The sequence below is a fragment of the Psammomys obesus genome, unplaced genomic scaffold (genome assembly GCF_907164565.1).
Source record: "Psammomys obesus unplaced genomic scaffold, mPsaObe1.curated_primary_1811, whole genome shotgun sequence".
Taxonomy (NCBI): Eukaryota; Metazoa; Chordata; class Mammalia; order Rodentia; family Muridae; genus Psammomys; species Psammomys obesus.
Window position 1 is genome coordinate 21042238 of NW_026596117.1, and position 21222 is coordinate 21063459.

The 21222-nt window shown below is 46.1% G+C and overlaps 1 protein-coding gene across 4 annotated transcripts in view; it reads right to left on the minus strand.

Moving 5' to 3' along the window:
• Window positions 1-20961, minus strand: part of Map3k8 (mitogen-activated protein kinase kinase kinase 8) — a 23300-nt gene extending 2339 nt beyond the window's left edge. Inside the window, exons 1-7 of one of the 4 annotated variants that reach the window (XM_055629149.1) lie at window positions 20652-20961; window positions 15447-15805; window positions 9390-9557; window positions 6840-7101; window positions 5776-5882; window positions 983-1135; window positions 140-386 (exon numbers count right to left, since the gene is read on the minus strand). In XM_055629149.1, the coding sequence (XP_055485124.1) occupies window positions 140-386; window positions 983-1135; window positions 5776-5882; window positions 6840-7101; window positions 9390-9557; window positions 15447-15782 (1273 nt within the window). In that variant the 5' untranslated portion in view covers window positions 15783-15805; window positions 20652-20961. Of the gene's footprint in view, window positions 1-139; window positions 387-982; window positions 1136-5775; window positions 5883-6839; window positions 7102-9389; window positions 9558-15446; window positions 15806-19124; window positions 19205-19446; window positions 19744-20271; window positions 20300-20651 lie in introns of those variants that run through there. The other 3 variants (XM_055629148.1, XM_055629146.1, XM_055629147.1) reach the window with 3 other exon arrangements.
• Between the last annotated feature and the right edge of the window lie 261 nt (window positions 20962-21222).

The following is a 21222-nucleotide window of genomic DNA, read 5'->3' on the forward strand; positions in this document are numbered from 1 at the left end:
ACACACACACACACACACACACACACACACACACACACACACACACTCAGGACCACATCAGAGGTTTGCTGTGGACAGAAGGAGGGAGGCCAGTGGCTCCTCAGGCACACGCCCACACACGCACAGCAGGGTGTCTTACCAGCAATGTTCTCAGGAAGTTCTAGCTCCTTCCTGCTTAGCAGCCTCTTCCGTTCAAAGAGGGCAGAGTCCAGACTCTGACATCGTGGCTGGTCCTCCCTAGGGGGATTCAGGGCTTCGTGTTTCAGTAGGTCTGCTGCTCTCGGGCGGTGATTGGGGTTCCTCTCCAGGGCGGCTTCTATCAGCTCCCTCATGCCTGGACTGCAGTCACCAGCGATGTCTTCCAGGGGAGGTGCTTGCTTGTGGATCTGCCAACAAACCGGCTGTGTCAGCATGTACGGCTTAGAGACACATCTTCAACAGTAAAGGCTGTGGGAGTGACCCCAGCCCCACTGCACAACCCTTGGCATATACCCTTCAACTTCCTGGGGGCAGTAAAACTCGTTTTGGTTTAATGTAGCAAAGAGTGCATGCTGTGTTTGAATTAGCCGTGACAGCTTCTTGTTGTGGGGTCCAGAGGTGGCTGCAGCAACAGGGAAATCCCTGCATCTGCCTCCTTCCCACATTCTATGCCAGAGAGGGGAGTTTGAGAGGAACAGAAAGCAGTATCATTACACTTTCTTCCTTTCAAAGATGTTCAATGAACATATATAGCCTCCTTGGCTGACAGAGCTGTAGGACTCCGATGCTTCTAAGTGTGTTTTTTCACCCAAAAAGTAGAGTGGGAGAGCTTATAAATCATGCCTACTCATTTTAGTCAGTTTCCATTAGAATAGCCTTTCATTTCAATAATGGAATTTGCAACCACCTCTTAGCAGGCCACAGTTTTACCATCAACCATCTCCTTGCTGTGCTGTTGAGATGGTGGGACTCCCTGAACCCAGCCCAGCTGCCCCTCACTTACTATGTACAGGTAGGAGGGATAGGCTGATCGGGGGTAGCGCTTCACCCAGGGAGGGGTTCCTGTCTGCATGTGGATGAGCGTGGCGCCAAGGCTGTAGATGTCTGCTTTTGTGGAATGGCCCCTGCACAGGATCACCTCGGGGCTCATGTATATCTGAAAAAGACAAGGAAAGCATCCTTTATCTACCTTTCCTCTTCCTGTCCAGTTCTAGAACCTGGTTCTTTTGCCTCTGTGGTACTTGTTGTATGCTCTGGCTTTCGGAGGGAATGTTCCTGCGGTATCTCTCAAGCCAAGAAAAGTCCCAAGATACTCTTTAGAGTCAGGATGGTTTGATGGAGGCATCATTGCAGGGTGACAAAGAGCAGCTCTTTCCCTGATGGCAAAGAGCCTGGATTTTTGAACCTACTGATTTACAGATCATTTTCAGATCTCCCACTGATCAGCGATCTGTAAATGTTCGTTCGTCACTTATGCTCATCTGTCTATTAAATGTACACACTCATCTGTCTACTAAAACCCCAATTCTTCGTAGACTTAACTGAGACTACATATATACTCTTTCCATGTATCATTTACTCGCTAACAGGTGGCAGAATCCTGCAGGGTATTTATATTAATGGCTTAGAAGTGGAAGTGGGTAAGTCCTGAGTCTGAAGCAAGAGGATTGCCACAAGCTCAGGGATAGCCTGGGCTTCAGACTGTGACCTTATCTCAAAAAAAAAAAAAAAAAAAAAAAAAAAATCGAGATAAATAAATAAACCAAATTAAGCATAACTTGCATTTGATTTCACAAGTTGATGCTGAGTAAGTAGGGGAAGTTTCTCTGAATGTTATGTTTCTAAATTTAATATGGAAAAGAAAAAAAAAGAGAAAGCTCTAGTCACTAATAATCCATGATTAGGGCTGTCATAGACATAACGTGTAACTATTCTAATGAAATAGTTCTAATGAAAAGGTACAAAGGGCTCCAAAATCAGAAGCTTTTGAGCAGGATGATGCCACAAGTGGAAAATTCCACATCTGACCTCATACGACAGACCATAGGAAGAACACAGCCCCACTGAGAACACCCTGCTGCCTGTCTCTTAGGTTAATGAACCCTGTGTCCTTACTTGGGGCATCCTCAGCATCAGTCACAGCAACACCACACAAATGCCTCAAGATGAAGCGAAAGGAAAAAAGAATAAGCAAAGGAATAGGAGAGGGGAGGAAGAAAGCAGAATATAGAAGGGAAGAAAAGGAAGAGGAGGTAGGGGAGGGGACGTGGCAGGAGGGAAGGGGTCAAAAGTATGAACCACTCCTGACCCCAAGCCTTTCAGGTATGATGTTCAGCCTGTCCTCAGCTTTAAAAAGTTTTTATCCTGTCATGTGAACATGAGGAAGGGGTTAGAGTTCTCAGAATTCATTTCTGAGTAAATAAGTAGAAAATCAGCTTACAAAAACGGGGAAATTGCCCAGTTTCCCCATCTTAGCCTGCTCAACTCCTTCCTAAAACACACTTCCTTGCTGGCTTCCTTCTGCCCTCAGCAAGATGGCTACAGGGAGCCCCACATCCCCCCCACTTTCCCTGAAGACAATGCACACAGTATGGTCTCTTGACCTTTTTAATAAACATAATCTCAATCACAGGGTTACAAAATTAAACATTCAACATCATACCCTGTGTTCAACAAGGAGTTACTCATCTACAACTTGCCAAGAGGGTGGACCTGCTGTTGAAAACAATCAAATGCAGTTAAGAAAGGAACTGCGTGCTTAAATTACTGTCAGTGGAGGACGCCTGCCTCTTCTCCCTCTGTCACACAGAGTACAAAGCAAACTGTATGTATGGGCGGGGTTACAGCTCTTAAATTCAAATGCCCAGCCTATGCTTGGAGCTGACAGTACCAGTCAGTCACAGTGACCGGGGTGCAGGCCCTTGGGCACACAGCCAGGGGCTTCCAACAAATGTCTCTTCCTCCTCAAGCTCTGGACAGAACCAGAACAGGCAGGTCAGAAAGGTCTGCCTCTGGGCTGGCTGCCTGGAAGGCTTGGGTCAGAACTGAGAGCCCTGCCCCAGAGTGTCCCCCCTAGACCCCAGGAACGGGCAAGAGCAGGGGAACTTGAGGTCAGAGGCAAGGCCTCCTGTTTCACAGCAAGGAGAAGAGACTGCATTAGCACATGCGCAAATGACCACTGTGTGTTAGCTTACAGACGTTAACACTAGACTCAGAAGAAAGTAAGAAAACAGCAAAGTGATTCTAGTATGTTATTTAGGCTTCCTACATTTTCCCTTTGAGCCATGTAACTAAAACCCAACAAATACCTGCCAAATTAACTCTGGGTATATGTGGCTATACTGTAACACTCACATTAACAGTATGACACTCTGAAAAGGAACGCAGACAAAAAGGGGGAGGGGGTGGAGGAGGGGGAAGAAAGGGGGCAGGGAGAGGAGAGATCCAGAGGTGGCTTGTGTTGGTGAGCTATATTGCAGAAATATGAAATGGTCATTGGCTTCCCAACAGCCAAGGGATCCGTACTCTGATGGGAAGCAAACCTGCCTGTTTGCCTGGCTAGTAATGTTTAAATTGCTCTTTAGCATAAGGAGTAAAAACAGACATGTTGAAAGTTTGCATCGGGACTTCATTATCGTTTTCACACTGGCCATAATCAAACTTTTGTTTGTGAGCCCTGTGCAGACATTACAAGCGACACAACTGTCAGGGGCGGGATATAAGAACAGACAACAGGACCAGCTTTGAGCCTGCTGTTGAAAACAATCAAACACAGTTAAGAAAGAAACTGTGCTTACTGTCTGTGAAGACACAGAAATTATCTCTGGCTTAAATACTTCATCTAAATACTACTCAGGGTGGTATATGCCCCATAATTCTAGTTAGCACACAGGAGGCAGGGACAAGAGGCTATTGAGGACAAGGCTATACAGTGCATTTGAGGCCAGCCTGAGCTATCCCAAACTCAAATAAAAAGAATTTATTGATGGCCAAGATATGTGACTCTACACCCAACCATCCTGATGGAGAATCCCAGAAACTCAAGCTTTTCTCCAACATTGCATAATTTCCAACTTAACTGCACTGCCAGGAAGCAAAAGGTATTTTTTCCCCTCTAATACCATAAATAGTTTGTTTCTCAAACTGGTTCCAGAGAAGAGGGTGGAATGTCCCAGAACTGAGTTCCTGACTAATGCCAAAAAGTGCTGAGAAAGATGCCCTGAGCATTAAGTTTGATCAGGCTTTCTACCATGGTAAGACACTCTTCAGAAGTGGGAAGCAAACATTCTTTAATTTAAAAAGAGGCCTACAGAGCTAGTTTGACCTCAGTGGGGGAGGGGTGGAGGCTGACACAGGAGAATTATGAATTCCAGATCAGCCTGGGCTGCAGAGTAAGGCCTGTCTCACAGAAATCAAATCAAAACAAAGGAGTTGCAGAAACTCCTTCAGACCCGGAAGGGATTTCCCAGTTAGCTCCCAGGTAGCTTCCCATTAGCCTCACTTTTGATTTACCAATTAGTTATATTTTATCACCATAGCTTCAAACAGGGTGCGTTTGTGCTGACGAAACTCTAGGCTTATGCTATTCCTAGCTAAAAGACAGACCAGCCTTGGTTGTCAGTTCTCAGTAAATGCCAACAGCCAGAACAACAGAGGTGAATCTTTAAGTTCGAGGACAGCCTGGTCTACAAAGTGAGTCCAGAACAGCTATTACTACATAGAGAAACCCTGTCTTGAAAAAACAAAACAAACAAAAACTGAAACAAGAACTGGAGTAGCCATTGTTTGATATGCAGTAACATGTTAGTAAGTTACCCAGAATTTAGAGTCCAAATCCTTAGAAAATAAAGACTAGGAAAACAAAAAAGCCTACTTCCTTATTCTCTAAGAATTCAAGCTCAGGCTCTGCCGGTAACTGAGTTATGTCAGGCACCATGTCACATTCCCTCCATGTTTATTGCCTTCTTACAAAATAGGATAAAGCAATCACCCGTCTGCTATAATAACAGCATTTACCCACAGTAAAGTTATTTTAAGGAAGAAATAATGCTTTTAAAGAACAAGGCTTACTATAAACTGGCCATTATTCTGTAATTGTTTAAAAGGAGAATTCTGAATCTACAAGTTGAGTTGATACCCCTTATCTGAGAAGCTTGGGATCAAAAAACATCTCCGATTTGGGAGTTCATATTTTGGAATATTCAGATACACCTGTGGGGTTTTTTTTCCCCATCTTTTATATGTCTGTCTGTCTGATGTGCGCCTGTGAACTGCACCTGTGTCACATAATACATTCCTATCTTGAGCCAGGATCTCTTATTCGCTGCTGTGTATTCAGGCTGCGCTCCGGTGAGGTTTGGAGGAGGCTCTTATCTACCCATCGTCACACTGGGGTTACCATTCTCATTTCTGTGTGGGCTCTCAGGATCTGCACTCGGGTCCTCAGGCTTGTGCAGCAGGACCTTTACTTACTGACTTCGCCAGCTCTTGCATAGCTCTCTAGATTTGGATTAGGAACGCTCAGCTGCTCCTATATTTCAGCACTGATGTGTTTGTAAGTGCTCTGTGTTGCACATGTAAACACAGTAACAAGTGATGTCTGTAAATATAATCATATATATTTAAAGTCTTATCATATAAACAGCAGAGAAAAAAGGTAAAAAGTAAAATAAATTTGTTCTGATGACAATGATGCTTGAATGCTGTCATTTTACCCCCTTCTTTGTTCTTTGCCACAGCATTTCTAGAACATTGTTTCTATTCTTAACATGATAGTAACAGTTTCACACTAATTACCTCTGTTCCTCGGAGGTCCTTGGGAAGATAGACCTCCTCAGTCATTTGAACACTCAGGCCAAAATCCACCAAAACAGCTTTTGTAGACATGAATACAATATTGCTAGCTGCAATGAGAAGAATTTTTAATATGAGTGACTATATCCCAACCCAACATGAAAACATCATCTAGAACAATGAGTCCCAATCAGAGGAAAAAGAAATGCTTCTGATAATGACACAGACGTAGCACACCCAGAAGAGACATGTAGGCAAGAGGTCAGGTGAAAAGCATTTGGACCTTTCAAGAACCCACCCAGCATGGGCAGATACCATCAGCAAAGCTCAAGGCCTGGGCTTCAAATTTTAAAATATAGGCAACCACTATCAACCTACTGGTGTTTAAAAAAAAAAAAAAAAATATATATATAAATATAAATATATATATATAAAAATATATATTTATATATTTTCTTTCTGGTTAAATTTGTGGTTGTCCAATTTAGCACTAGGTATTCAAGATCGATAGTGAGTCTCTGTGGTTTATTTCTACACCGTAGCTGAGGTGTAGCAATTGTTTTTTAAAGAGATTGCTTAATGAATTGTTGCCAAGCTATGGTTCAAAATTAAGAAAATACTTGTTCTTCAAAAATATATGCCTCCATGTTTGCATTAAGTAAACTACTGTGTGTGTGTGTGTGTGTGTGTGTCTGCGTGTGCTTTTGCATCAAACCCAGGGCCTGTGCGAGCTAAGCAGTTCTACCCCTTTGCCATACATACCCTCTGTGTTGCATTGTTGTTTTTAAATCACAACACAAGGACAGAGGCAGCACACCCAACAGACCAACAGATATGTGGTCATAAATCTTTTATCAATGTTCAGGCATCACCCTCGCTTCCGGCTGCTAGCATTCTTAGCAACTGGGCTTGCTTCTATGAGCTCTTTCAGGAACACAAAAAAGGAAGATGAAGACGAGCTGTGTCTGCAGAGAGCTGTACTGCCTGCGCCTCGGGTTAGAGTGTCTCACTGGTCTCCGTCTAACGAGGCCCATCAAACCCCAACGTGAGTAGGACCCACTGCTCACGTTTAATATCGTGGTGGATCACTTTCTTGGAGTGCAGAAAATCAAGTCCCTTGAGAACGTGCTTCGTCACCCAAATAATTTCAAACTCTCTCATGGGCCCACAGCTCTCCAGCTTCTCCAGAACAGAGCCGCCCTCGCCTGCTTCCATGAAGAGATGGACAGTGTCACCCCATAGGACTGCACCGTATAACTCAGCAATGTTCTCGTGCCGGAAGCAAGCCTGGATTTCCACATCCGACGGCTTAAACTGATCTATGGGGATCTGGCAACACAAAACAAGGACAAGAGTCTAAACAACCCCGAGATGATCAAACAAACCCCAGGTAATTCAGATCAACCCGAAAACCAGAAGCCAACATAACACAAGGACACTTTGATGCGTACAACAGGGCACTGTGGCATCAAAAAATGTTTGCCACAGACCCGTTTCTACATTATGTCATCTTTAGACATAATTTTTTTAGACATTAAAAACAAGGTAGGGAAAAAATCCTTTCATTTAGAGTTTAGGAATCGAAAATAGGTTTCAATATACTGAATGAGCTAAGAGAGTTTCCAATGATCAATACACAGCATCTCCGTGGCCCCTAGAACACTGTGTTTTTCAAGATCTCACCGTATTGTGCGGCCAATGAAGTCACTGGCCCCTTCATGCTCAAGCCTTTACAATAAGTGCTCATCCATATTTATATCCTATGAAAACTCAGTCCTCCATCAAGAAGAACTGTGCTAAACAGTATTTGCACAGCAGAGTAATTCCAAAATATCTCCAAATATTGTGCTGGGGCAAAAGGCCAATTGTAGAAGCTCAGATATTGTTTTAAAATGATGACATGCACATATCTGAGAAAATAACTTCCTGATAGTGATCATCCTCAGGAAGGCAGCCCCATCCACAAGACCCCATCCTTTTGAGCCTGTCTGGGATTTTTAACTGTTTATTTGATATTCTTAAGAAAAATATTTCCTTAAATATTTAAATATTACAAATACTAAAAGGACAACCAACTCACAAAGCCATTTTCACACACTTTTGTAGTAGAATTTACAAATACAACACCGGGTCTCTGATTTTTATAAAAGTTATTGAGATAACTTACGGTTTGGGAGGGTCCCTGTAGATAGATCCTTCAAACAGCTCACTTCAAAAACTTACTTCAAATAGTTTTTTTTTTTTAAATAATAGATTATCTAGTCAGTCTGTTTTGTGTTTTTTTTTTTTTTTTTTTGTTGTTTTTTTTTTACCTCTTTTTTTCTCCTTTTTTTTGAGATAAGGTCTCACTCACTATGTAGCCTTGTCTGGCCTGGAACTCACTATGAAGACCATGTTGTCCTCGAACTCATAGAGATCTGCCTGCTTCTGCCCACCAAGTGTGGTATTAAAGGCTTACCTAGGTTAATCATAATTAAAGAACAAATTAAGGACAACACATTATTGGTCTTGTGGTTAGTATGAGAGACAGAAACAGAGGATCTGGCAACTAGTATTTATTTTACTTTTTTGCTAAGTCGAGAGTAAACACTGGGGCTTGGAGATATAGCCCAGTGGTGGAGTACTTGCTTAGGATAAATTAGGTCCCAGGTTTAATTTCAAGCACTACGAAAAGAATAGAAAATAATATTTAACTCCATTACACTTTATAATGGTGTCAAACCCAATGAATCATCCACTGGGCCTACGAATGTGATTCCCGACTGAAGTAAAAACGCCATAGTTCTCAGGAGTCCCCCGACTCTCTGCAGTCACTGTGTTGCAAGGGTCACGGCACCTGGCCGAATCTGTGGTTCTGTTTTTGTTCTTAGTATAAATGGAACCTCATATAGGAGATCTTATTTTGTGTCTAACTCTCCGAGTGGAAGGGCTCTGAGGTGCACCCACAATGCTTTAGTGTAAACCACTCTTTCTCTCTATGGTGTAGGGTGACAGAGCATCAGTGTTCACCTGATGGAATCTGGGAAGTTCCCAGAGTGCTACTTCAGCAAACAGGGCTGAAATGAACAGCCCAGAATAGTCACGCACATGGACACACCTCTGCTGGGTGTGACCAAGCACCGAAGCTACTGGCTCACGGCGGATGTGGATGTTCTCAGCTGCCAGTCTGTCCAGCAGTCTGCTGAAGTAGCAATACATTAATTTTAAGAAGCCATTGTTTAGTAAGAGATGGGGCCATTTCAGCAACTGGTACGTCTGAATTCAGCCCTATCAATCTCCAGTCTTGAGGAACTCCTGTTTTCCTAGTCTCTGCTGCCTGCCATGGACAGGAGCTACACCCGGCTCTGCTCTTCTATCTCCCCTGCTTGCCTGCTCCCATCTAAGGGAGACAGCCATTTGACAAACACACAAAACCATTCTTTTAATTAGACTACAAGCTACAAGACACCTAAGTAGAGATGTATGAGCTGAATGGTCCAGGTCACCAGCCACTCCAGAAATGACAGACATTTTGAGGGTAGGAACCTTAGGCAAGACCCTGCGTAAGAGTAGAACCTGGGGTCAAGGCAAATAACCCCAAGCTAGGAAGTCAGACACAAAAGTATGGATGCACACACCAGTTTGCACGCCATCCTTTTCTTGGTCTTCATGTCTTGTGCCAAGTACACTTTTCCAAAGGCCCCCCGTGGCACGAAACCAGAGCCGATGCTCCTGTATGTCAGCTTCCAAGGGATAAGGAGAACATCAGAGTCAATTTGGTATCGTCCATTCTGGGGACTGATTACCTGTGAGGAAATAAAGATGCTACGGTGAAGCCCACTCGGTAGAGGCTATTTCAGAAACATTCTGACACATAGGACTCCAATGCGGTAGGACCGTGTGTAATTCTGACATTACAGGCTATATTTAGAACTTGAGCAAGACAGAGAAAGCTTGTAACAGACACAGGTTCCTGGTCTAACCTGCTCATATTTCCAAATGCTTATGAGTAGTTAGATGCCAAATAGAAGTTGAAAAATTATTTATCTAAGGAGCCTGACGATGGTGACCCGAAGATTAAAAACAAAGGCTGCACCTCAGCCTCGAGGTTGACTTGTTTCTATTAAAATGTGCTAACCTGTTCGTCTGCCTGGCTATTACTCATGCATGATGCACACAGAGAGAGCATGGAAATTAACTGAGGCTCAGCGAGGCTCGTGGAACCAGTGTGTGATGCCAAAGTCATGAGTTTTCAATGCTCCATAAATAAAGAAGGGCAGAGTTGTTTCTCTTTGGCTTCCTCGCTTAATTTTACTGCATGCCTAATATGTGTCCTGGGACAGGTTTGGTGCTGAGGAGCAGCCATGAGCAGAGATAGGTGGGTCCACATCTCCAAGGGTTCATGAGCAAAAACCTTTAGAACTGGTCTTTTCAGAACAAGCAGACTTGGGGCCGTGAGTGTTTGCTGCTCCGTGGTAAAGCACCTGCCGAGTACACAAAGGGTCCTGGGACTGACGTCCAACCAATACACAAACATCAAACAAAACATGCTTCGATGCAAAGAACAAAAACAGAAACAAAGCCAGCCACGTAGAACAGCAAGAGCTGAAGTCCATAATGGTGGGACACAACAGAAAAACAGCACCGGGAAGGCAGAGGCAGAATGGTGAAGGCCAGTCCAGTCAGGGCTGCAAGCCTGTCTCAAAGACATTAAGCAAGTAAATGAAAAGTAAATACCCCAATTCAGACAAAAAGGTAGTCCATGGGAAACATGGCCTGGAACACATGCTCTTAAAATGTCTAGAGCAGTGGGTCTTAACCTTCCTAATGCTGCGACCCTTTAATGCAGTTCCTCATGCTGGGGTGACCAGCAGAAAACTCTTTTGTTGCTAACTCATAACTGTATGAATTTGCCACTGCTATGAGTTGTAATATAAATCTATATGACGTAAATATCTGACATGAGGCCCCTGCAACCCATAGGTTGAGAACCGCTGGTCAAAACTGTTCTGAGGGACAGTCTCCCAAGTGCCAGCTGTTTGCTCAGTGTGATTGGAGACTTTTCTGGCCTGAGATATTACTTAGGGATTATGACTGAAAGAGTACTTAGCTGAAGAAAACGTGGAGCCTGTAAGCCATAGGAGAAGAGCAAACACTTGATTAACCGCAGGTGTATCTAGGTGGCTATTCATTATAGGCCTGTGAGCAAAGGGCTGCTCACTCAACCTCCATTATTGCTAATTTAGCTTCTCAGTCCACAAACACGTGCTTGCTGTTAGGGGAGGAAGTGAAGCATAACCCAATATTTGGAAATGCAAAATTCAAATTCAAATTTAAAACTTAATAGTTACAGGGTGCTTCTGCTTAGGTCCTTCAGGAAGTAAGTAGAGAGCATGATCTTGTTTCTTTTAAAATATGATGACCGCCTCTCCAAGTAAGCATTGCTGCTTGCCACTGTAGACCTCATTTTGCAGCATGCTGAGGATATTGTGGACTCCTCCACATCTGGACAGAGCTAGGGCTCCAGCTGCACTTGCTTGGGGTGCCCTTCTTGTCTTTCACAAAATGTTCTGATTAACCATCTCAGGGTTTAACCCATGTTCATGAGAGTTTGGCTTTTGATCAAACTAAGTGTGCTATGACCCAGCTCCATCCCCTTATTCCATCCAAGAGGATCGAGGGAAGGAACATGTAACACACATCGAGAGCTAATTAAGGACCAGGAGCAGTGCTGCTGTTTTGCATTGTCTCATCAAAGTCTACAAACCATCCCGAGCTAGGTTCTATTTTTATTTCCATTGCATAGCTGAGGCTGGCTTCAAGGGGTGAAGCAACTCTCCAATCAGTGCCAGAGTTAGGATTTGCACACAGGTCTGCCTACCCCCACAGCCGGAGCTCCCACTCTTTGTCTAAGAGCCTTTGGGGTACCAGAAGGCTATAATTAAAGCCATGCTAGGGGACAGACCCGGGTTCTTCAAAGCCTCCTGACCTCACCTGGTGAGGCCCAAGTCCCAGCCAGGGAGCCATTCACAGCAGTCCTGGGCCTTTCTCTAACACTATTCCTGCTTGGATTTGACATGGATTTTTAATCCTTAATTTCTTCCTTTCTAGGGTCCCCTCTAAACAACCTAGCAGAACCCTGTGCTGCTTATCTCTGCCAATTCTCCAACTTACCAAAGTCACTGTCAAGGGCAGACACTAGACGTACCCTCCACCAGACTGCTGTACACTGAACGGGGGGGGGGGGGACAGTACTTGAGGACATTTCTTAGGTGTTTTATTGAATGAGCTGTGTGACCTGGCTCCTGTGAAGCAGAAGAGGTCTTCCACTACATCTGTGGAAACAGATTCTCTACAACAAAGGCTAAGCTACGCCTCTCCTACCCTCCTGGCCATTGAGTGGACCTCCATGTTCACGTGCTGGCTGGGAAGACAGGCCGTAAGGGTTTCCATTTCAAAGGCAAACGACATACCAGGCTCTGAATTCAGAACCCTCAGCCGTCACCACTACCCGCCACAGACACTTACTAGGGGTGAGAGTGGAGCAAAGAGTAGAATCTAAGGTCAGGGGGAGTCAGAGGTGGATAGGGTTGTATATAAGAAGAACGTGACGAATGTTAGCACTGGACACAGTGCTCTTCCTAACAGGTCTGGAAGAACAAAGCAAATAGTTCCACTAGGATTCTGAACTGCCTGGTTCAAACATCAGGTAGAGAGCTGGACCCTTCAACCCCATAACTAAGTCCTGAGGTCATCATTCTGAATGCCACACCAGTAACTGTGAGTGAACAAATACAGGGGGAGGTGGGGGGGATGTCTTGGATCTGCCTACAAGCAGCAGGGTTGGATGCTTAGGGACTCACTTTCAATTCAACTCCGGATCTTGTACAAACTGGTTATAAAGAACTCTGCACTCTGACACCGAGTGGTCCCTAGGTTAGTCTCCTGATACCCTCTCCTTGGGTTTTGTTGGACGCTAGTGCAATATTAAACAGGTATTATTTTCAGGGAAATAGCACACATATAGTTCCAAGCCTGGGAGAACCATCCGGCATGCCCATGCTTTGGGATATTGTTTTTATCTGTGCCTCTCCACCCTATCTAATTAGCTTTGCAGCACGGTAGGCGGTGGCTGCTTGAACACACCACATCTCTGTGCCTCTGAGCCTTTGCACATGCTGTTCCTTCACTCAAAACCCTCTTCACTTCGTTTGCCTGGCTCCAACTTGATGTTTATACCTTGGCATCAAGGTATAAGATCAAGATCAAGGTATAAGGCATCAAGATTCCTCTTGGAAGCCTGTGCCAACATCCTCCTTTTTCCTTCCCTTCCTCATACTCATGGGTGTGAGAAATCCTGTCTAAGCCTTCCCACAGCTGTCAGGGTGTAGATACGCTGTGGCTGAGCACAGCGTGTTGCTTTACCTGTTCCTTTGCCTCCTGTAGCACCAGGCAGTGACAGACTACTTGGAACTCTATCCAGTACCTGGAATAGCCCGATACACTGCGACTGTCCCAGCTCTGTCTAGCAAATGAACAAGCAGGTAAATAAGGCTTTCTATCCCTAGGTAGGAAGCTATTATGAACATATACTACTATGGGCCCAATCTAGGAGGCAGCTAATTCTCTAATACAGAGAGACAAAGAACAAACGGCAAAGCTGTCCCAAAGCACACAGCTTTGCTAAATCTGCAGATGGAGGAGGAGAAAAGAAAGGTCTTGACTAGATGACAGATGGGTCCACAGAAAGTGCCACACCAGAATCGATGAGGTTAAAAGCAAGACATGCCTGTCACTATTATGTCACACCAGCTGTGACCGGAGACCAACACATAGGCAATCACCTATGATAGGCACACAGCTGTGACAGATTGCCACCAGCCATAGGCAACCACTTCGTTTTAAATGCCAGTATCAGGAAAGTCAAACACAATCCCCAGAGGCGCAGGCCTAATGGGGTCAGATCCACATGTCTGTGGGCTATAATTCCATTCTGTTCCCCATCATTCCATTCATTTTGGTCTTCTGGCTGTATATTTTATATCCCTCAGCACTAAAAACAACAACAACAAAAAAAAATACAAGTGCTTTTTATGATTCTTATGGTCTCTTTGAATCTCACATCTTCTTTTTGGTTTACATTTGCTCATTTATGGAGCATGGGCTCTGTGGCGAGGAATGACAAAACTTCACTTGCACCTTTTGCTGGTCAAGTTTTCACTTCCTGCTAATGACTGTGGTTTCCGGCCCTTTCTGCATTAGCTCTTCTGGTTCTACCCCTAAAGAGAAATAAGAAGCTGCTTTTCGGTGTTCTTTAAAAGTGCCTAACACTCCCTTGTGTTCACAGAGCATGGTCCACCTCTCCTCAGTGAGGGCAGGCACACCTAAGCCTCTATATTTACAGGCAAGAATGCTCAGTTCATCCCACTTGTCTTCATTTATCACTTATTGAAAACAAAACAAAACAAAACAGGAAGAACTAGGTCAGCATTGTGTTTGTCGCTGTTCACACGTGTGTTATTTTGATGCCTGCTCCTCTAGCTTTACTCTGGCTGAGGAAATCAGGTATGGCTCCTGCTTCAAATGATGAATTCCCATTTATAAAACGAAGTCATACTCCACAGGCAAAGCTTTTCGTCCACTGTTAAATGTGGCGTGGCGGACCCACACTAAAGGAAGTCACACCCCTTGCAGAACTTGAGCTTGCTTCATACTGAGCCAAACAATTGTCCACTAGCAAAACAACTCACTACATAGCTGACCTGAATTACTGTGCTGCCTTTCATTAAATGAATGTGAGATGATAATAAAAAATTATTATTTATTATTATTATTTCCTTTGTCCTGACTCAGATTCTTCGGCAACAGATCTGCAGCACAGGCCATGCTGTGGTTTGTACACACCGAGAGAAGGAGAGACGCACCTATCGACAGGTGTGTTTTCAATTTACCACCTACTCTTTAGCAAACTGTCCTTTTGACAAAATTAGATCACCTCTTATCCATCGCCCACGTGTTCACCTCTGACACACTAAGGACCTGACGATTCCAGACACACCTAAACATTCCACCTGACCAACTATTGTGGCAACAGAGAGTTGACACAATATTTTTGGATTATCTGCATACTTGGGATGACTAAGCAACTCCATCACTTATGGGTCATCGCCTCTTAAAGAGGGTGAATCTGTGGATAACTATTTGCCACCTATATGCTGCATTTCTGCAAGAACCAAATTTAACCAAATGTGATAAGAGGAAAAAATAATTGTGTTTTTTTTTTTTTTCAAAATCATTAAGCCAGCCTTCATTCATCTCTGCCTGATGAACTCCCATTAAGACCCTCTCTTCTCTGAATATAATGATGAGCCTTTAAAGGAATTGTCAAAACACATCTGTAAGGGTTGGGGGCGGTGTAGTCCGAGGGGACAGTGCTTATCTTGCATGCCCAACCACTGAGAAAACAGAGCATATTCATTATTGCTTCTTCATAGAATTACTACTAACTTATAGACTCCTGAAATGGAACTTTCGTGAAGATTTCCTTCCCATTGTTAACACAGAGGTGATTCTTACCAATAATTACATTCTTTGAGACTTGTGTCTGTTAGCCACCCTCAGCCAAGCTGTGCATTCAGGGAAGCCACGTCAGTAAAGCTGAACACACAGTACTCAACTGATCAGAAGAAACATACCATATTTAATAAAATTCCAGATTCTTGTGGGCGATGTCCATAAAAATGCTTTGCGGTATTAGAGATATGGTTGGCAAAGGCAAGCAGGTCCTCCACAGTCCCATATCTGACAGATGACAGCCAGGGCACCTCCTGGCCACTCCGAAGCAGCGACTCTGAATGCTCCTTGTTTTGATTGCTATCTGGACACATGGTCATCAGACTGGGCTCAAACACTGCTGGCTCTTCGCTTGCATAAAGGTTTTCCATTATGCCTATGACTTCGGACACGTTCAAGTGCTTAATCAGTAAATCAATTTCTTCTTTCTCGTCACTTCCAGTGCTCATGTACTCCATCACTGTGGTGCCTGCCGGGGAGTCTACGGAAGAAAACACAAACACTCCTTCACTATAATGTATCTGCCTCAGAGACCAAAGGGCCTGCGGATCTGCTCCTCCACGCCTCTGTTCATAACAAAGATCCCTCTTTACTCACACATGTGAATTCAGTGGACAGTGCCAAGTTCAGAGGGACTTAGATAATCTGCAGGCCAGCTCACTTTGCAGGGGAAAACCCGAGATGTAGAGTGCTTGGAAGTTACTCACTGTGGCATCAGCTTTAGCTACTGAAAACAAACTTTCACTAAGCACAAACACAGTAAAGAGTCCTGTGGCTCTCTGAAGGCCGAGGCTCTCTCGTTTTATAATCACCGACCGGGCACAAATTCATTGTTTCCCCAGAAAGATCACTGTGGCTTTAAAGAAAAAAAGTGAATTGAAAGAAAAAGAACTATTTGACTAAAATTCAGGAACTAACTTGGCAAGTAAGCTAAGTCCCCAGAGAGAAGAAAGCATGTAAAACAGAGTTTAATTGGAGCAAATGAGATGGTAGGATGTTATGTTTGTGGGAAAAATCTGCTGCAAATAAACTGGAGAGCTCTGAGAAGGGAACAGGAGCCTGGGATCCTAGATGTGCCAAACATGAACACGGATGAGAGGGTGACTTGCTGACTGTGAGTCACAGTTCTTTCCTGACACATGTTGAGGGTCCCAGAAAACTATTTTAATACCTCGGTCAACTGGCCTGGAGAAGCTTTAGTATAGTAGGAAAAGGACAGGAAAGACAAATGTGTTATAAACAGGCCACAGGTAGAAAGCAACTGACTTCACCGGCCAGAGCGACAGTTCAGTCCCACACAATCAGGGGCTACGCTTAGGAATCGTAGGTAACAAAGGAAGTCAAGCACATGATAAAAGTGATGCCAGCCTTCAGCTCTTAAGATACCTCAGCTGCACTACAAAGGAGAAAAGATAAGAGCACCTAAGAGATCTAAGAGAATGTCCGAGCCTGTCTGACTTAAACCACCTTGCTCTAGAGAGCACAGCCTCTCTGCTTCCGGGCCTTAAAAGCGCAGGTACTTGGCATGTACTGAGTGCTGGGGGTTAGAGACAGGCGGCTCCCCAGAGCTCACTGGCTAGCAACTCTAGATGAGCCCGTTTAAAGAAAGAGCTGCCTCAAACAGTGGAAGACACCCAGTGTTGACTCCTACCTTCACATGTACCAGCACATACATATACCATGCTTGTACACCTGTGTGATATGTATATACATACGCACATACAAACATGTGTGCGTGCATACATCACACCAACACATTCACACACAAGTAACAAAATATTACTCCACCAAAGCCACACACCTGTACAGAGTTGGAGCTTCAGCTCAAAGTTCCTGGAAATTTCCACCTGGGCCACCTGTACACACGATCAAGTCACGTGCCTCTGATGTGCTGTGTCTGAGCAAAGCATCTAGCATCCAACCCACATTAAATTATTCCTCTCCTATAGCCAAATCGCACCACCGACCTCTCTGCCTATGAGATGTTGGGCAAGTCCCTCCAGCTCTCTGTGCCTTGATTTCCCCAAGCTGCAAAGCGGACACAGCGACGGCACCTACCATCCAATTAAAGAAGTTCCTGTGCACACAGCTCCCCGTCCGTGTCTGCTGTGCAACAATCAGCGCTATGCTGAGCACTGAGATGCTGACCCAGCTCAGCCCATACCATGCCACCCCCCTTTCTCATCTCCACGGGGGATTTGTCTCCTAGTTGCCTGTCCACCCGTTTGCCAGACTTCTCTCTGGTAAGTTTTTAAAGACTGTGTCTCTGCTGAAACAGAAGGAGAAACATGAAGGAGGGCCCAAACCCATGAAGAATGCAGATGCCTGCTATCACCACACTTAAACCAGTGCCTCCTCCACATCTTACACTGAGGAAGATCTGTGGTTCAAGTCCCCCCCCCCCCGACTTGTCTCATTACACAGAGAGCTTTGACCTCAGTTTCACAGAGACATTGGTTGCAGTTTCTGCAACTGTAGAATTTACTAGGAAAACAGAAGTTAAAAATGGTTGACTTTAAGGCCCCCTGGGTAAAGGGACACAAGGCTCCCAAAATGAATTATCAAATAAATGGCCTGACAACAAAAATAAAGTTGACTCAAGAAAAATAAAGGGGGGGGGGGAGGGGAGGCGGATCCAAACATTCCATAGTCGCTGCACTGTTCTAGAGAGACCAGTTTGGGTTTTTAATCCTACAGAGAGGCTGGAGCAAAATGTGCACTCTTCCTATAGGATTTGCTTAAAGCCTAAGAAATCAGACAAGGATACTACATACACACCAAATGGACACACACACACACACACACACACACACACACACACACACGGAGGAGAGGACAGAGACATGGAGGAGTGTTTAACGCTGAGGCTTTCTGCAGGGCTTGCTCAATCCCTGAGAGGCTCTTGTCACAAAGATCTGCTGCCCAGCAACCCAGATGCCCCAGCAGCCTCTAGAACATGGAAAGGCCCTGTACTCTCCTGACTGAACTAACCAGATCACCTGCTAATGGCTTCTGAGCTACGGGGGACCAGTGTGGCCCTTTTCGTGCACAGTGAAGGCACTCCGGCTTAGTGACAAACATGCTCAGCTTAAAATGACTGCCCCTGGAGTCAGAGTACAAATGCTCACCATAAAACCCAGCCGTTCTAGCAGAATGGAGAATTAATTAACTTAGAATTAGTTCAGAAAGCAGCTATTAAAAAAAAAAAAAAAAAAAAAAGAGGAATGGACGCTCTCGGCTGCTTCTAGCCACACAAACCTCGAATTGCCCAGCAGTAAATGCGGACTACAGTCCTGATATTCTGCCTAGCAATGGGGGAATATCTTGTGTTACTTCCCATATTTTCAAAAAGGATTTCCCCCCCACTGAAACAACCTCTTACTACTCTTCTTAATGTAGTTTTCTGTTGAGAAAGTCCCAGAAACATGCTCCCCAGCCCTGCAGAAGCAAATCTACTCTGCTTCAAAATTTCCAGACGCCTCAACTCTCCTGTTCCGATTCTATAGGAGAAAGTCTTTAAGGACTAGAACACACATGCCTAGATCCATCAAAGCTGGGTGCTTCAGCAGAAGCCTCGCAAGGCTAAGCAAATACGTTGCCTTTTTCCCCCCCCCCCCTTACCCAAATCTGATCCCCCCCCCCCCCCCCGCCGCCCCCAGACCCAAATAGGTTTTCCACACTCCCTCCCGGTCCAGCTGGCCCCTTAAGATAACCAAGCCTTAAAGAGCTTGCATGTTGTAAAAGAACCTAGCAACAGAGCGACCCAAGCGGGGGTCCTTCGGCTTCCAAGTTGCACTCACCCAGGCTCAGCAACCAGACTGCAGCCGTCCAGGCAGCGTCCCCCACAGGAGCCGCGGTGGGCGCGGGTCCTCGTTTCCCCCGCCACAGCCCAGGCCGGCACTGACTGGTCACCCGAGATCCGGGAAGAAGGAGGAAGGGGGAGGAGCTGGGAGCCCACACCTCCCGCGGCCTTGCGCAAGGTGCTTTCCAGCTGTACCTGCGTGCAGCAGGCCACCCGAGTGCCCCGCGGTGAGAGGCACGCTCCGGCTCAGAGTGGGAACTCCTGGGCACCCCAGGAGGGGCGCCCCCGAAACCTACTCAAGGTACATTAACCCCGGTTACCTGAGGGTTCCGTGCGGCCGCCGGGGGTTCGGGCTCTGTGTGCAGCGGGTGGCCTGCGTGCGGGAGTCCCGAGGGCGAGCGGCGGACGGGAGGCCGGGGACCGGCCGCGGGAAGACCGCTGCGCTGCGCGCCCCTGACTCTAGGCGACTGAACCGGCCCCGGGGCGGCGCAGCCGACGCCAGCCTCCTCCCCGCCTTTTCCATTTCCCCTTTCTCTCCGTAAACAGAAAGAGCCTGCCGGCTGGCCGGGGACACCGGAGCCCCCGCGCTGGGAAATTCCGCCCTCCCACCCTCCGGCCCCGGGGCGCGGGGTGGAGATGGAGGCGGGACCGGGCGGGGCGCTGATGCGAACTCATCCCGCCCCGGACTTGGAGCGCCCAGCTTGCGGTTTGAGCGCGTCCTCCTGACCCGCCGGGAGGACGCGCTCTCTTAGTTGCTTCGGGAGGCTGTCTACCCGATTGCAGGTAGTCTGGCCCGGATTCGGTTCAGATACACAGGGCGAGGCAGCGGGGCCAAGTCCGCAAACCCCGGCTCCAGGTTGCGCTTTAAGTTTGGGCCAAAGTCGCCTGCGGTATCTGTCAGCACGACTAGTTATGATCTTTAGCCTGCTGGAACCAGCTGTTTGGGGATGCCGCTCCACTATGGGAGTTGCCTGCTGGTATCCCTCTGGCCCTTAGCTCCGGGTAATAATCTAGAGGTTTGATCCTTTGCTAGAGTGTTTACTGAAGGCAAGGTCCAAAGACAGTTCTAGGAGGAAAGAGCCTCCAAGACTCCAGTACAGCACCACTTATCCTCGCTCCAAATGACCCAAGCATCAACAACCTACCAAGAGCCAGGGACTTTGCAAGATCCCGGAGAACAAGAGGAAAAGTCACGTTGACATCATCTCCATCCCACCGACGAAACCTGGGGCGGCGGCGGGGGGCGGGGGGGAGTGTCCCTGGCTGAGCTGTGGAGCCAGTGTCCCCATGACTGAGTTGCACGTTCTGCTCTGTACAGTCCCCAGGCTCATTTGCCCTTACCAAGTTCAAGACACCCCTTAAGTTGACCTCTCCACGATTCCTCTGTGAAAAGTGGATTGCCCTTCAATGGCTTCCTAAGAAAACCGCTGGCGGAGGTAAGGGAAAGAGAGCTGGGGTGAGCAACGTTATAGAAACTTAAGGTGCACGCAAGCAAGCATAGTTTTGCACGGAGAGGAAGGCTCACCAGCGGTCTGCAATTACTCTAAATGTGAGAGTGCTGTGACTTGAGTGGCGCTGGACATCGCTTTGGTGGTTACAGGAATCTCTGTAGCTCCCCTTCTGGCCTTTCGGTTCTCACACAGAGAGAGCAGCCAACCAAGCAGCCCGGAGTTGTCAAAAGCAGCCTGCACCGGCCGTCCTGGGGCCTAACTTCGTGGACTTTTAGAACTGTCCAGAAAGTCGAGCATGCCGGTCTCTGTTGAAACTAAAGTACTGTTACCCTTTAGTTTTTCTGCGGAAACCCAGATTATTCGGAGTTTGCCTCTACCTGCTACTTATGATTCGTCTCTCCTTTGTCTGCTGTCTTTGGCAATGAAGGATGGGCTTATAAACACTTTAAAAATAGATCCATGGAGCCCCGCCCCGCCCCGCCCTGTCCCGCCCCCTTGGATGAGCTCATTACCCCACATCTAATCTGGGAAGTAAGCCTTGGATTTCCCTACAGAAGTCTCCCCAATACAGCTGTACTTAAATGAACTGAATGCTTTTGCCTTAAGCAGTAGCTGACTTTATTTTATGTTGTAGGGTGAATTAGA